Here is a 16,259-nt window from a genome sequence, read left to right as displayed (position 1 = left end):
CAGTTCATGACAGGAAGGGCATCTGACGATAAAAAAGTTCCAACAAATATGAACCTTTTATTCAGTGGAAATTCCACAAGTGCTCGGGCGGTGACTCCCGGATGTTGTGACAAATCAGCATTGGATATCGCAGAACCCGTCGCTGTGGCTAAAGAGGCAAGTGGAGAAAAATGAGACTATGAGCACGAGAGTGGGAACATTGGATGTTGCCACAATGAAAGTAAAGGGAAGAGAGTTGGTGGGTACCCTGATGAGAAGAAGGGTGAACATATTGCGTGTGTGGGAGACAAAATAAATTGGGAAGAGGACCAAAAAATTGGGGGAAAGCTACAAATTGTATTATTAGGGAGAAGATGGAGAGAAATGGAGTTGGAGTCACATTGAAGGTGGAGTGGAAAGAGAGAGTAATGGAAGTAAAGATAATCACGGACAGGTTGATGGAAGTCATGTTGGTGACTGAGAAAGGAAAGGTGAATGTTTTTTCAGCATACATGCCATAAACACGTGTGCAGACAGAAGGAAGTTGCATGTTGTGAGCAGTTAGAAGATCTAGTCAGTAGGGTACAAGCTGGAGAGATTATAATTGATGCAGCCTTTGGGACAGAATTGGTTAGAATGCACTTTCTCACTCTTGTATTTGTTGTGAAATATTATTACAACAAATTTGAATTATCCATTGATAACGTAATGTTTGTCAATCCTCGACATACTGATGCAATGAAATTTCAGCACCAGTGAGCAAGGACCAATGTTGCTCATTACTCTCTTTTTTATATACGTATTTCCAAGATTATGGAACTCACACACTCTGAAGAATTAACATACTATGTTTTTGGTTTAATTATTTTACAAACTGAGAAGGAAATATTCATTCGCCTCAGGTATAAGTATAGGTGTGGCTCGAACACAAACTACTTAAGCATTTCTACAATTCTAATTATCTCTATTTGTTACCTCTGCCATCGAAGGTGAACAAGGTTATGTTTTCACCCCTTTCTGTCTGTTTGTCTGTTTGTTTATTTGTGTGCAGGATATCTCAAAAAGTTGTGGACTGATCCGGATGAAATATTGTGGACAGGTTGGGTGTGTGACAAGGACGAACTGATTAGATTTTGGTGAAGATCCGAATCCAGATCCAGATCTGCAAATTTTTTAAGCAATTCTTCACCAATGAGAGATCGGGCTAAACGATATATAGCACAAGTTCTCAAGAAGTTGTGGACAGGTTAGGTGTGTGTGACAGGGGCGAATTGATTCAATTTTGGTGAAGATCTGAACCCAGATCCAGATATGAGGATTTTTTTTAACTTTAAAGTGATTCTTCATCATTGAGAGATGGGGCCAAAAACGATATATTGTTGGACCCGGCTATTCACAGGGGATACGTTCCTGTAAAATACCGCAAATGTTGAATCTGCAAATGTCGGGGCATTGTTTCAATGGAAGAAGGGGGAATAGGTTCCCAGTGGTTCGTGATTCATGAGGGAAAATCAAAAATCCCATGAAAAAAAATTATATATATGCCCCTGAAAAACCGCGAATATGCGAGGCATAGGTTAAAAAAGGTCGTATTTTATAAACCATTAATATGCGTGGTCTGCAAATGGTGAATCCGCAAATCACGAGTTCTGCTAGTATAGCATGATATTTCAAATATTTGTTGAGATCAGGCATTGTTCTCCTGGATATTGTTCTCTCCCAATATGTTCTGGATCAGGCATTGCATGGTGGAGGTATGTGCTTTACCGACTGCCCTTCTATTTTTTTTTTAAATGAGGTGATTTCTTGCCTGTTTTAAGTTGTTTTATTTTTTCAAATATGTATTTTATCCTTATGTACAATATTTTCATGGTTTTTATTGTTGTTATTGCTCCTGTTATTGTTATTATTATGGATTGTTTCATTGTTTTGTCTGTCTTGAACTGAGGAGAACATCTAGACAGTAATTTAGTTGACTTTTTTGTAATCTTGCAATTCTGCATTATTGTCGACTTGTAAATTAGTACAGTGCTCGCAAATACCACCCGTTGCTTCCCTGATGAGAATATTAAGAGAGGGGGAGAAAGAAAGAGGGGTGGGAGAGACAGAGAGAGAGAGAGAGAGAGAGAGAGAGAGAGAGAGAGAGAGAGAGAGAGAGAGAGAGAGAGAGAGAGAGAGAGAGAGAGAGAGAGAGAGAGGAGGGAGAGAGAGAGGGGATGTAGAGAGGAGGGGGAGGGGGTGCTGGGGGGGGGGAGAGGCATCGCAAGTTGGCGTTTGCAGTTTCGCCATGTGTGCCCATACACAAACGTTCTTTCCCTTTTTTATGCCTCCGCTGATAAAGTGGCCAGACGCATTATGTTTTCTGGTTGTCTGTCCGTCCATACGTATGTCCGTCCATGCACATATTCTCTGTTTTCTATGGAACTGCATATCTGATTGACACATAATTTTCACCATAGGTGTGACTACACATACAGAATGTTTTATTGATAATTATGATGCCATAGGTCATGTGGTGTGGCAGCCATGTTGGAAAAAAGGGGAAAAATTGAATCTCTGTATCTCTGAAACCACTCCATGGAAAAATTTCAACTGTCAAATAATCCCCATGGGAAGTAAGTATGATTATTTTTTTTTGATGATGTAATAGGTGGCTTCATTATGACATCATAAATGCATACGTTGAATGCTTTATCCAATCAGTATGAACATTTTTGAGGGCCATCTCGGGTTAAATTGTATGGGGGAGAGGGGGGGGTGAATTGATGATGTTATCGGTCATGTGGTTTGGCAGCCACATTTTATAAAACATAAAAGCCTTCAAAAATCTTCTTCTCCAAAACAGCTGAACAGATCGAGGTGAAACTTTACATGTATGATCGCCTATCGATGAGGAACAAAAAGTTCTCCACCTCTAATGTCATAGGTCACATGGTTTGGCAGCTGATTAAAAAAAAAAAGAAACAACATTTTAAAATCTTCTTCTCCAGAACAGCTTCACAGATCGAGGGGGAAACTTCACCCAAATGTTCCCCAAGCCTTGGGGATACCAGGGTGTTCACAAATAATTAATAGGTCACGTGGCATGGCATTTCTCATTCAACATTTCTAAATTCTAAATAATTAATTAATTTATAATTAAACTGGAATCTGACAGAAGAAGTGCTGGTCCTCTTCAAAGAAAAAGTCGAGAGAAAGTAGAATGAGTCATATGAAGATGGAAGAGTATGAAAGAAAACCTTAACTGGAATGGCACTCTGTAGAGCACATACCTCTGCCAAACTGAACAGTTTATGTTTTGTATCCCACCGATACTTTCCTCACTCATTTTATTGAATGCCTGTTCATCATAGCCACGAATCACTGTATCCATCGCCTTTGAAAGTACTCTACTTTTCAAATTAGGAGCTTGGAGTAATTTCATGAATTATATGATACGACGTTCCACGATGTACTCTCACGGACAAATTAAAGTATATCATCGAAATATTATTTCGGTTTTGAGGATCAGATATCGTCCGGACGAAATAAGTGTCAAAATCTGTTGTGAACTCTGATAATTTAAAGAAATAACGAGTCTTATAACTAAGCCGATATACCTATTTACTTTAAGCAAGCAAGGCTATGTTCCCTCCTTCTCCATAGATACACAAAATGTGAAATTTCCTAAGCATTAAACTTATCTTTTTCTACTGTCTGGAGAATTATATTGAGTGAACAAAAAATTTAGGAATGTGCCAAAATTAACTAGCTTCATTGAGCTATATGATTTAATGCATTCATTGCCAGACCTTGCACCCTGTTCTCCAGAGGGACTGCCTAACCATAGCATCTGCCAGATCAGTGACTATATTTTTGGAGGTTTCGCGAGGTGTTTACAGGGAACCAAAGCAAATGTGGTGAAAAAAGGATGTTATACAAAAAAGTTATAGCGTTTGTGCGGATTAACGTTGCGATTTTACAGAGTTGCTTTGCATTAAGCTGCAACTCTTTCCTGGACAAAGTCATTATTTGAATTAATTCATTTTATTTCATTAACTGCTGCATGTGCAGTGAAGACCAGCTTTAATGTTAAAGGGATCCTGCATAATATGCAGCGACAGGCTGGCCAACCGTTCCTCATCAACCATTTCATTGGAGTCCTTGCATGCGTGCTTAAGCCACTTGCCGAATGCCTTACAGTTGATAGCGGTGCTGTGATACGTCCTTCTGAGCGAATCATTCACTCACTGTGGACACCTTTGCTTGCCATATCATTCAGAGCGAGTGGTTTGTGCTCCGTCATCCTGAGCGAATGGTTCGTACTCCGTCACCCTGAGCGAGTGATTTGTGCTCCATCACCCTGAGCGAGTGATTCATGCTCCGTCATCCTGAGCGAATGGTTCGTGCTCCGTCACCCTGAGCGAGTGGTTCGTGCTCCGTCACCCTGAGCGAATGGTTCGTGCTCCGTCACCCTGAGCGAGTGGTTCGTGCTCCGTCACCCTGAGTGAGTGATTCGTGCTCCGTCACCCTGAGCGAGTGATTCGTGCTCCGTCACCCTGAGCGAGTGATTTGTGCTCTGCCACCCTGAGTGAGTGATTCCTGCTCCGTCACCCTGAGCGAGTGGTTCGTGCTCTGCTACCCTGAGCGAGTGGTTCGTGCTCTGCCACCCTGAGCGAGTGGTTCGTGCTCCGCCACCCTGAGCGAGTGGTTTGTACTCCGCCACCCACCAAATATTAGTCCCACCAACTAATACCAGCAGACGGGACACCCAGCTTAATGTCCATCCAAAGGATGGGGGCGCACAGATTGATGAATCGCTCGGCCTATGAAACACTGTGATGACAGTTTATAGCTGTGCTGAGATTCGAGTCCAGGTTAGGTAGCGTCAAGGTGAGTATGAATTAGGAATCATGGTGTAAAAAACATCTGATTGTGACCTCGTTTGACCCCAAAATGCACAAAAAAATGACCTTAATTTGGTCAATTTCAGCATGGCATTCATCCCATTCGAAAATGTAATCATCTATCAATTTCATTTGTCATCGATACTCTTTTGTAACAAAAGTGGTATTAGAATTCTCTTCAAGTGCTTTGACGTCCTTGGCCAGTTGTCTATGAAATAGATACTCAAAAGGAACATGCATACATGATATGGACTTTAATTTTGTTGAATCCAAGAATCTAGTCACAATGAAACGCAATCAAACGTAAATTAAGAGTTGTACAGGAAGAGGCCACTTGGCCCATTGTGCCTGTGTCACCGTCCATCCAATTACTCTTCTGACCAGCTGCCTCACAGGAGTGAAAAATTCTGTGTACATCAGCCTCGGTGGCATAATGCATCCAATCGGAGTCTCAGAGGTTGGGGGTTCGAACCCTGGCCAAGTCATACCAAAGACTTTAAAATCGTACTTGATGCTTCCTTGCTTGACGCTCAGCATTAAAAAGGATAGAGCACAGACAAACAACCATTAGTTGGAAATAATAGCACAGACTTTGATGAGCTGAATGGCTTCTTCCCGCATTAAAGTTCCCTGTAAGGGAACTCTTATTAATTATTATTATTATTATCATTATGATTATTATTCATGTTATTATATATCTTAACAAACTTGAAGCCAGTGCTGCAAATGAGACAACTGACAACAAAACAGATATATAGAGAAACGGTAAAGCATGACAACTGACAGAGAAGAATGCAGTGACACACCTTGCAGGAGTGAACCTTGATTCCATATAAGCACACAGATGTATACTGGTATGAGGTAGGCTAATAATGTTGTCGGTACTCTGTCCACGAACTAGTAAGTTCACAAAATGTCATTGCTGAAAATATTAAAAGGTAAAGAGAACTTTTATTGGGCTTAGAGTCTGTTGTTTTTTACTGAGTACAACAAATAAAAAAAATGGTTGCAATAACATTGTTCTTTTGAACAATTTATTTCAACAGTAGAAAAAAAACAAATACTTATATTGCCTTGTTTTAAGACTTACCTATGAGAATGTAATGATGCATGTAAGAAGTCAGCATTGTTGATTCATCACCCGAAGATAACCTATAAAAAGGCAGAAAGTTACCTGTAGTTGTTACAAGTATCAATGAGCACAGAGACAGAAGCGATGATAGTGTATTTTAGTGTTATCGATGAGCGTAAAGTAGTTTTCAAAATCTCAATCATTCCACAACACAATAATTTGGGATAATTTGAAGAATACTTGATTTTATCAACAAATCATGAAAGGTTGACATTAACTCTATAATTATAAAGAAGTTTATGTGAGTAAGTATGGCATAGACAAAGATAGCACTGTTAAAATTTAATAACATACCACTTTGTGCGAGAACTGGAGTACACACTGCCTTGGTCTATGCTATTGTGAAGTCAAGAGATTTTCTGGGATTCATTCATCTCACACTCCAACGCACTGCTCTTTGAAACTGGGAGGAAATTTCAAAGCTTTTTCAAGGCTATGTCATGATAAGGCACATGATTGGACTTGGAATGTTCTTTCAATACAGTCATGTTGTTTTGTTCTGCACAAGAGCAATTAGGTTTGTACAGTTACAGGGAAAACTTGGACAAGCTCGACAGCATAGCAAGTGGTGTTTGGAAAATCCTGGAAAACCAAAACTATAATTCCCCAGGAGTTAAACAATTTGCAGCTGTTAGGGTTATCTCTTTATTTGCATTTAATTTATTTTTATCTTAATAGTTTCTTACTAATTATATGTGTTCATATATTGAGAAATAAAAATTGTCCTGAAAACATTTTGGAGAACACTTGTATTGCTGTATTTATCATATTATCACTCAACTGTACTCTCATAATTTGGAGCCAAGTACCAGATTCAGGAAGCAAGTGGGGTGGATATATGTTGAAGAAATGAAGGGAAGAGAAGAGTGAGTGCAGGACGAAAAGGGAAGGGAAGGAAAGTTGAGGAAGAGGAAGGAGAAAGGGAAATAAGATTGAGAGGGGCAGCAGTAAGGAGAGGGAAGAAGAATGTATGTGGCATACGGGGTGGGTGTGGAGGTAAAAAAATCCAACATTTTAAATGCATGTCGTTGCCGTTCATATGCAGCATGTGGCCGCGAATGAGTATTATTTCTTGCAGGGGTGCGACTGTGTACCCTATAGGTTAGGGCAGGAATTTGGAATTTGACCAGGGTAGTTGCGGTAGTTCGCCTACTCTTTGCAAAGGACATTGTGGGATTTTCAACATCCACCAGAATTATTCCAGGGCACCAGAATTATTTAAAAGCCAGTGGAGAATCAAATCTCCAAACACTGCTTCAGTTCTTCAACCTGATGTGGAATGCAAAAAGGACACCAAAATAATAGAGGAAAGCGACCATCGTAAAGCTTCCTAAGAAAGGAGACCTCCAGAACTGCAAACTGGAGAGGGATTATATGACTGACTGTGCCAGAGAAAGTCTTTTGTGCTGTAATCCTCAATCGAGTGAGGAAAGCAGTTGATGAAAGATTACAAGAGGAATAAGCAGGGTTGCACCCCTGTTGGTCATGCATTGACCAAATATTAACTTCTCATAACACCAGAGAGCAAAGTAATGAATGACAAACTCCGGTGATCTTCAACTTCATAGACTTTAAAAAAGCATTTGAGAGTTTTCATCGTGACTCACTGTGGAAGATGTTGCAGATGGATGGCTTTCTTGAAAAAGAATCATCATCAGATCTCTCTACCAAAACGCCCAGTGTTCTGCCAAAGGTGACAAAGAAACGACAGAGTCTTGTGATGTCACGACAAGAGTCCTATCTCCTGTGCTCCTCAGAGTGGCAATTGATTTTGTCATGTGGCATGTGGATTCTGTTATACATTGGGGATTAAGTGGACCAATGGGAAATTGGGAGATCTAAACTTTATAATACCATGAATTCCCTTCAAGAAACGTCACAGGAGGAGGCCATGAGGCACATAAAAACCTGCACTATTATTTCCAACCTGTGGTTGTTTGTCTATTCTCTCTCCTTTTTTAAAAATGATGAGCAACAAAGCAGCACATACCTCTCCGGTTCTCCAAGGACTGAAACGTATGTCAAGAGGCAAAGAGAAAGACGGGTTACCAGAACGCCACCATTGTCCAACAAGCTCTTAATCCAACTATCGCACACCAGGCCTGTCCACGCATGCACAGACGCAACATAGCAACACATCACACATCCTCCTCAGCCAATTACCACCCTTTTAAACACCCTCACGCCCCCCCCCGCCCCCACACAAGAACAATTGTCATCCTAAATTCTCCAGAAATGCCCATGGCTTACATACTCATGTAATGCATAATATGTCAATGAGAACAATGAACACTTCAGTCTCTCTACATTGTATGCTTGGCCTTTAATTATTTTTACAGCCACAGCAATCTGGTTATTATCTTGCCAAAACGAAGTTTTTGCAAGATATGTTAGTCAGCTTGTATGTTTTATTTTATTTTATTTTTTTGTTTGTTTGTTTGTCTGTAATCACGTATAAAAAATTCTGCAGAGCACAGTTATCATTGGAAATTTTTGTAACTTCGCATATCAGAGGCCTATAGAGGTCCCTTTCAGCGCACAAAATTTTGAAGGTCAAGGTCAAAGGTCAAGGTCACTTTGTCGCAAATCAGGGGAGTCGACAAAACCCTTATTTTTTGAGTAATTTTGATCGGATCGTCTTCAAACTTCATGGGAATATAGTTCATGGTCTGGTGCTCAGCTGATTAATTTTGGTGGCGATTGGCCTTGACCTTCATGGTTAGCGCCTCAGGTCAAATATATTTGACCCCAAGGTCAAATTTTGAAATCTTAGATACCATCTCGCGTAATACCTCATATGAAAGCGCTTGATAAGTGCTTTCCAGATCTGTCAAAAGTTTGATGCTATGACGTCATTTGATGACGTCATGACGAAAAAACAGAATTTTCATGAAAATTTTATTTTTTTGTTTGTCTGTAATCATGTATAAAAAAATTCTGCAGAGCACAGTTATCATTGGAAATTTTTGTAACTTCGCATATCAGAGGCCTATAGAGGTCCCTTTCAGCGCATAAAATTTTGAAGGTCAAGGTCAAAGGTCAAGGTCACTTTGTCGCAAATCAGGGGAGTCGACGAAACCCTTATTTTTGAGTAATTTTGATCGGATCGTCTTCAAACTTCATGGGAATATAGTTCATGGTCTGGCGCTCAGCTGGTTAATTTTTGGTGGCGATTGGCCTTGACCTTCATGGTTAGCGCCTAAGGTCAAACATATTTGACCCCAAGGTCAAATTTTCAAGTTTTAGGAACCATATCGTGTAGTACCTCAAATTGAACACCTCGATGAGTGCTTTCTAGATATGTCAAGCTTGAGACATTATGACGTCATTTGGTGATGTTATGAGGCAAAAGCATATTTTTCATGGTTACTCTGTAGAACGATTCTCATCGGAATCTCTCGTAGGCAGATATTCCTCAAGGAGTCGCTCCTGGTGGATAGCAGCTCTGTTCACCTCAGTGTGACCTTAAAGAAGTCACACATGGTCACCTTTTGGCAAGATACGGGTCACCCTGAGGGTGACATTGGTTTTTATTTTGGTTTTCGATCTCTTTGTGGGTAACGCCTCCTGACGGGCTCTGGAACAATGTCGGCCTTGGGGCCCTCACTGTCATCCACTGCAACGTTGCTCTTCTCAGGTACCTGTGTGTCACTCCCCTGATGTTCGTGAGCTTCTTCCACTTCTGCTGAAAAAATCAACAGCGCTGATGACTTTCAATGACAACGTCGAAGCTCAGTGTTTGATGTGGTCGGCATGTCGCTTCCACATCTGCTGCATACCTCCAGTTGACACTTCCACAGTATATGAAACAGGTGACCCATGCGCTTAGCGATGTAACGAGGTACCCACTTGTCACCCGAGCTGTTATTTTGAACCGAAACATATTGTCCAATTTCAAACTCCTGAATTGTCCGCGAATCATGAGCTAATTTTTGTGACAGCTGTTTATGCTCAACCGTGGTGTTGATGTTGGGTACAACCGTTTTATACGTGTATGGAGTTTCCTGTTGATGAGCATCTCTGCTGGTGTTTGTGTCATTGTGGACTGCGGTGTTGTGTGATAACTCAAGAGAAACTGCAACAGGTGAGTGTGCAAGGGACCACTCATTTTATGCAGTGCCGATTTCACAGTTTGCGCCGCACGTTCCGCTAACCCGTTTGTCGCTGGATGGTATGGAGCACTGCTGATGTGTCGAACTGTTCATTTTCATGAACTTTGCAAACTCTTCACTCGGGAAACACGGCCCATTGTCCGACACAAGAGTTTGAGGTATGCCGTGTGCAGCAAACGCTTCTCGCAATTCGTCAATCGTGACTTCATTCGTCATTTTCGAAGTGACATATACTTCAATCCACTTTGAGTATGCATCGACCAGAATGAATAGCATCTTCCCTTCGACTGGACCTGCATAGTCTACATGTATGCGTGACCATGGTTTACTTGGGTACTCCCAAGGATGCAGCGGTGCTTTGGAAGGAAGTTTCTGGAATGCCTGACATTCATGACATCCTTTAACTCTTTGCTCCAAGTCAATATCCATTCATGGCCACCACATGTAGCTTCTTGCCAAAGCATTAATCCTTACAATACCTGGGTGGCCCTCGTGCAACATGTCAACCATCTAATGTCGGCATTGGAGTGGCAGTACCACCCATGCTCCACATAGCACATAACCTACATGAACACTCAGTTCCTGCTTATGACTAGCGAATGGGTTGAACTCTTCCTGTGGCAATGTGCCTGGCCAACCCCCGGTGATGTATTCACAAATGCATGAAAATATAGGGTCCCTGTCTGTCATTAGCCATACATGCGTTGAGGTGATCAGTGAACTCTCCATCACGTCCATCAAGAGAGTCACTTCTCCCGGAATTGGAGCATCCGGCCCAGTCAGTGCACATGGAAGATGGCTCAGCGCGTCGGCATTGGCCATGCCACGTTTGTATACGATATGATAATCATAGGCTACAAGAGTTAATGCCCAAAGCTGAACTCGAGGTGATGCCATTTTTGGAATAGCCCACTTTTCATTAAATAACCCTAGCAAGGGCTTGTGGTCTGTATTTATGTGAAAGGCATGGCCATACAGATAGATGTGGAATTTCTTAACTCCAATTATTACTGCGAGGTCTTCCTTATCATCGACCTGCGAGTATCTGCACCCTGCCTTATTCAACGTGCATGAAGCATACCTGATCGGTCTCTCTGTCCCATCTGGCATTACATGCACCAGCACTGCTCTGACACCATATGGATTGGCATTACATTGTTGGGATTACTATGACATCATATGGACTGGCTCGTACCTCGATCCCTGGATTACTATGCTGTAACTAGGAGAAACACAATCATCAACAAATATAATGGCTCATCACAGCAAGGATAATATACCTTCACACAACACAAGAAGTCAAGAACATGTCTATAAGTTATTTTTAATCACAACCAAACAGCCCCTCAATCAAACAGCCAATCAACCTGTGCACAAGCCGAACAGAATGCTATCACGAGTATAACAAAACTGCTCTGTCTATCTTCAGTCACCTTTGGTTTTATATTCATTTTTAGAGAAGTGCTCTTGAGCAAGACACATCTTGCCATAAGTGGCTCAATCAACTTATTCCTGAGTAAAGTACATCTCATGGTTAGTGGCTCAACTTGTTCTTGCACAAAACACATTTCATGGTTAAGCCGATAAGACTGTGGGTCTGGAGAAGCACCGTATATGGGAGTCTTTCTCTGGTTTAAGCAATTAACAGGGTCCCTATTGTGGAACTTTTACAAGACATCAGCATTTCAAACACAGTATCTTCCCTTTATCTCCAAGCACCAGAGAGAGGGAGGTTTTTCCCTCCCTTCTTCAGGTCAGCAAAATGGGTTGTGCTTTCGACAGCACAGTCGTGCCGTGGAAATTAGGAAATATTATCTGTGTTGTATTTTACTTGGCTCATGTCTCCAAATACAATTCATGGTTATATTTTGAATTATTAAGAAGCATGAGAACACCAATAAAATAAAAACAATGTCACCCGCAGGGTGACCCATATCTTGCCAAAAGGTCACCACGTGTGACTTCTTTAAGGTCATACTGAGGTGAACAGAGCTGCTATCCACCAGGAGCGACTCCTTGAGAAATATCTGCCTACGAGAGATTCCGATGAGAATCGTTCTACAGAGTAACCATGAAAAATATGCGTTTGCCTCATAACGTCACCAAATGACGTCATAATGTCTCAAGCTTGACATATCTAGAAAGCACTCATCGAGGTGTTCAATTTGAGGTGCTACACTATATGGTTCCTAAAACTTGAAAATTTGACCTTGGGGTCAAATATGTTTGACCTTCGGCGCTAACCATGAAGGTCAAGGCCAATCGCCACCAAAAATTAATCAGCTGAGCGCCAGACCATGACCTATATTCCCATGAAGTTTGAAGACGATCCGATCAAAATTACTCAAAAAGTAAGGGTTTCGTCGACTCCCCTGATTTGCGACAGTGACCTTGACCTTTGACCTTCAAAATTTTGTGCACTGAAAGGGACCTCTATAGGACTCTGATATGCGAAGTTACAAAAATTTCCAATGATAACTGTGCTCTGCAGATTTTTTTATACGTGATTACAGACAAACAAACAAACAAAAAAAAAAACAAACAAAAAAAGCATACAAGCTGACTAACATATCTTGCAAAAACTTCGTTTTGGCAAGATAACAAAGTTTAACTCAATGCAAGCAATAAACAACTTTTAATCAAAAGAAGATATTTAAAAGTAAGTTTTAAATGAAAGAAAAGATGAAATCTCTTTCAGCCCTCACAACATGACACCACTAGTTTCTTGTTTTCATCATAATGAGTCAGGACGTTTGTGGATTTCAGCAAGCACTTTGCTTTTTGGAATACCCCTTGTTTATCCTTCTTCCATTGCTACTTCTGTAGTTGGCAATGTAGAGGCTCAAGTGCAGATGCTAAATCCGGCAAAATCTTTCCATCGTAGTTCAGTAGCCCTAACTTGTGGCTGAGGTATGTGACTTCAGCAGCGAGAAAAACGAATTTATGTCATTGTAATTGCAATTCCGCATCTTGCAACTTCTTCAAGACACTCTTAGGGTTGCAAAGATGTTCGCCAACGGAATTTCCCCTTACTAACAAATTATCGAGGTGGACCACGACTCTTGGAATCCCCACCAGCAAATTTTCCATTGTGCGTTGGAACACAGATTGCGCCGTTGACACGCCAAATGGTAAGCATGTCTATCTGAAAAATCCCCTATGTCTGTTTATTGTGACAAATTCACGTGAAGTTTTCATCAAAACCAGCTACTGGAAGGTGTTGCTCAAGTCTAGCTTTGTGAAGAGTTTCCCCCCAGAAAGTTTTGTGAACAACTCATCAATGCGCGGAATGGGGTAGGCGTCTGAGCTGGCTGCCAGATTGACTGTAACCTTGTAGTCTCCGCATAACCAAACCGAGCCATCTCCTTTAATAACCGGGACGATCGGAGCTGCCCAACGAGAAAATTGTACAGGGTCTATGATCCCAGTCATTAGCAACTGATCCAATCTCCTGATCTACCTTCCCTCTCAGCGAAAATGGAACCGGGCGGGCTTTCACAAACTTAGGAATTGCATTTGGGTCAATATCTAGCTCAACCTCCGTTCCTTTCAATTTTCCCAGCTCCATTGCGAAAAGGACTCCAGAGTCCTTAAAGAGTTTTCTCAATTGATCATTGGCATTGAGGTTGTTCACCTCCTGCCAATTCAACCGGATTGCTCGGAGCCAATCCTGTCCCAGCAGACTGGGCCCTGAACCTCTGACCACCATTAATGTCAACTCTGCCTTCTGTGTGCCATACCTTACAGCGACTTTGCATTCTCCCACAATATTCACAGGTTCACCAGCATATGTACATTGTATGGTCTGGCTGGGGCAATTTGTGTGTCTGTTTGGGTTGTCTGCCCTCCACTTCTCCTGGAACATAGCCTCACTAATCAGTGATACCGAAGACCCCGTATCTATTTGGATCTGTACTTCTCAAGCTTGTACCTCCAACCTCACAACCAGAAGTTTGGATTTTGCTTGGTTGCTTGATTTAAGAAAAGAGTGTACGTGTCCTTTATTTTCCTCCTCCAACTGATATATCTTGTATTGAGACCTTTTGCTCATTCCCTGTGGAGAGCTGTTCTTGCTCCGAGGAATGCTTTGGGTTTTGAATGACAGACTCTTGCAAAGTGACCCTTTTTGCCACATATATAGCAGTCTGCATTTCTAGCTGAACACTCACTAGTTTGATTATGAGCCGTCTGCCCACAGCGATCACATTTTACTGCAGACCCCTCTTCAAAAGATAAAGCCTGGGGTGTCTGGCGGCTATTCAAACTTGTCATCTTGTTTACTGCTCCCTGATCCTGCACTACTCCGGTATGTTCATGGAGATCCAATGTGTTATTTTCTGCCAATTCCATTGATGATGCTATATTCAGGGCCTTGTCAAAATCCAACGTTGTTTCCATCAGCAATCTGCATTGGATGCGATCATTCATTACTCCACAGACTAACCGATCCCGTAGCATTTCCTCGAAATTACCTCCATATTCACACCATTCAGCCAATTTACGTAAGGCTGCGACATAATCCGAAATGGACTCACCCGCTTCTTGACTGCGGAGTTTCAGTTTGTCGCAATGCACAATCACCGACGGCCTCGGATTCTGGTGTTGTTCAACGATGTACGTTAACCAACTCTGAAAACGGGATGTCTCCCAGTTTCCTCGGTGCGAACAAACTTGACATGAGCTTGTGTGTCGGCACGCTGCAAACAATCAGCATTATGGACATTGTTTCTCCACACTCATCATGTCGTTAGCTGCGAAATAGTGCTGCATATGCTCCACATACAGCAACCACTCTTCCTCTTTGGCTTTAAACTCTCCAATTGTCCCAAATGTGGCCATGACTTGTTCGGGGTTTCGGTGGCGATAAACAACCACTAGGTGGAGCAGTAGAGCCGTCTCCCACCGAACACCCGGAATTTAGGTCGAGACTCTCGGACAACTCTGAAAGGTCACGGGTCACTTAGAGGACTGTGGTCGCCAATATTTTGACGGCGTGAGGTAGGGTCCACTTGTCTCATTCCAATTTATCTTAGTACTCATGCCGTCCAACTACCGGAGAAACCACCTCCTCGGCCAACTATGTCCGAATCGAGTCGCTATCACCGATTCGGATCCAGCGTAACCGAGCGGAAGTTAACAATGCCACGTCGGACCAAATGAACAATTTACGGCACGATTGGCCTTACCATTCCTCAATACGCACCGTGCTAGACCAATGAAAGAAAACACGAACAACAAGCTGGTATATTTAACATGGGTTTATTACAAATAATAATCGGGAAGGGAGACACAGAGCAGAGTTATCACGAATTAAAAAAAATGTAATGTACAATGAAAGGAAAACATTTATACAATCCTATTACAGATGGGGCCAACGCCAATGACAATGACACACGACATTCCGTCCACACCTCCCGTTTTTCCACCACTCTTCTGGCACTGCTCAGGGCCTATATCCCCTCCCACATGGGGCGAGGCCTTGGCGAGAATCATCTCGCTGTCCGTCCCTCATTGGCCTATGGCCGCACCCTTCCAAGGCGGAGCCGTGGCCCCTGCTCGGTTGCCCCGAATATTCCTCGTGGCCACGTGGCCTCGCTCGCGCAGAGAGTAACAGGATCTGTCCTGAGAAAATCGTCGTACCAGAGGAGTTCATCTGTGGGGATGGAGCGTGATGGGCTGGTTGGGTCGCACAGATGAGATAGTAGATGTATGGGGTGGAGATGGCTAATGTAATAACCCAACTAAAGAAGTCACAACGCACGTTTTCGAGTCTCCCACTAGACAAAAAGGAAAGGGACCTATCTCACATGTACTTGCCGGCATAACTAACTTTGGGACCTGAATGTTGAATGCGCATGGTTTCTAGATTCGTAACAATAGTACTGTATCACATAATATTTCAAAAATGTACTGGGCCCGATATGTTCTCGTGGATCAGGCATTACATGGTGGAGATATGTGCTCTACCGAATGCCCTTCTAGTTTTATTCCTGCGTTCATTTTGTCTCATCATTTTCCTTTCAATTTTGTGGTCAGATGAAATTTTCTATGGTTTGGTGAGACGAAAAATGAACTCTTTCGCCTGAGTGCAAAGCGCGACGTCTGGCGAAAACCAAGCACAGCTGGCGGAAACCCATGTAACACCATCCA

General features: G+C 42.2%; 1 protein-coding gene across 4 annotated transcripts in view; it reads right to left on the bottom strand.

Annotated features, from left to right (window-relative positions):
• Nucleotides 1–16,259, bottom strand: part of LOC147008444 (bone morphogenetic protein receptor type-1B-like) — a 137,113-nt gene that overhangs the window by 94,738 nt on the left and 26,116 nt on the right. For 2 of the 4 annotated variants that reach the window (XM_085863567.1, XM_085863570.1), the window contains exons 2-5: nt 14,645–14,806; nt 7,988–8,099; nt 7,605–7,681; nt 5,956–6,017 (exon numbers count right to left, since the gene is read on the bottom strand). In XM_085863567.1, coding sequence (XP_085719693.1) covers nt 5,956–5,992 — 37 coding nt within the window. In that variant the 5' untranslated portion in view covers nt 5,993–6,017; nt 7,605–7,681; nt 7,988–8,099; nt 14,645–14,806. Of the gene's footprint in view, nt 1–5,955; nt 6,018–6,291; nt 6,385–7,604; nt 7,682–7,987; nt 8,100–14,644; nt 14,807–16,259 lie in introns of those variants that run through there. The other 2 variants (XM_085863568.1, XM_085863569.1) reach the window with 2 other exon arrangements.

Source organism: Eptatretus burgeri, chromosome 18, assembly GCF_056783735.1.
Source record: "Eptatretus burgeri isolate ZD-2024b chromosome 18, Ebu_testis_v1, whole genome shotgun sequence".
NCBI lineage: Eukaryota > Metazoa > Chordata > Myxini > Myxiniformes > Myxinidae > Eptatretus > Eptatretus burgeri.
The sequence above is the reverse complement of the archived record's forward strand: the minus strand, read 5'-3'. Positions and strand labels throughout refer to the sequence as shown.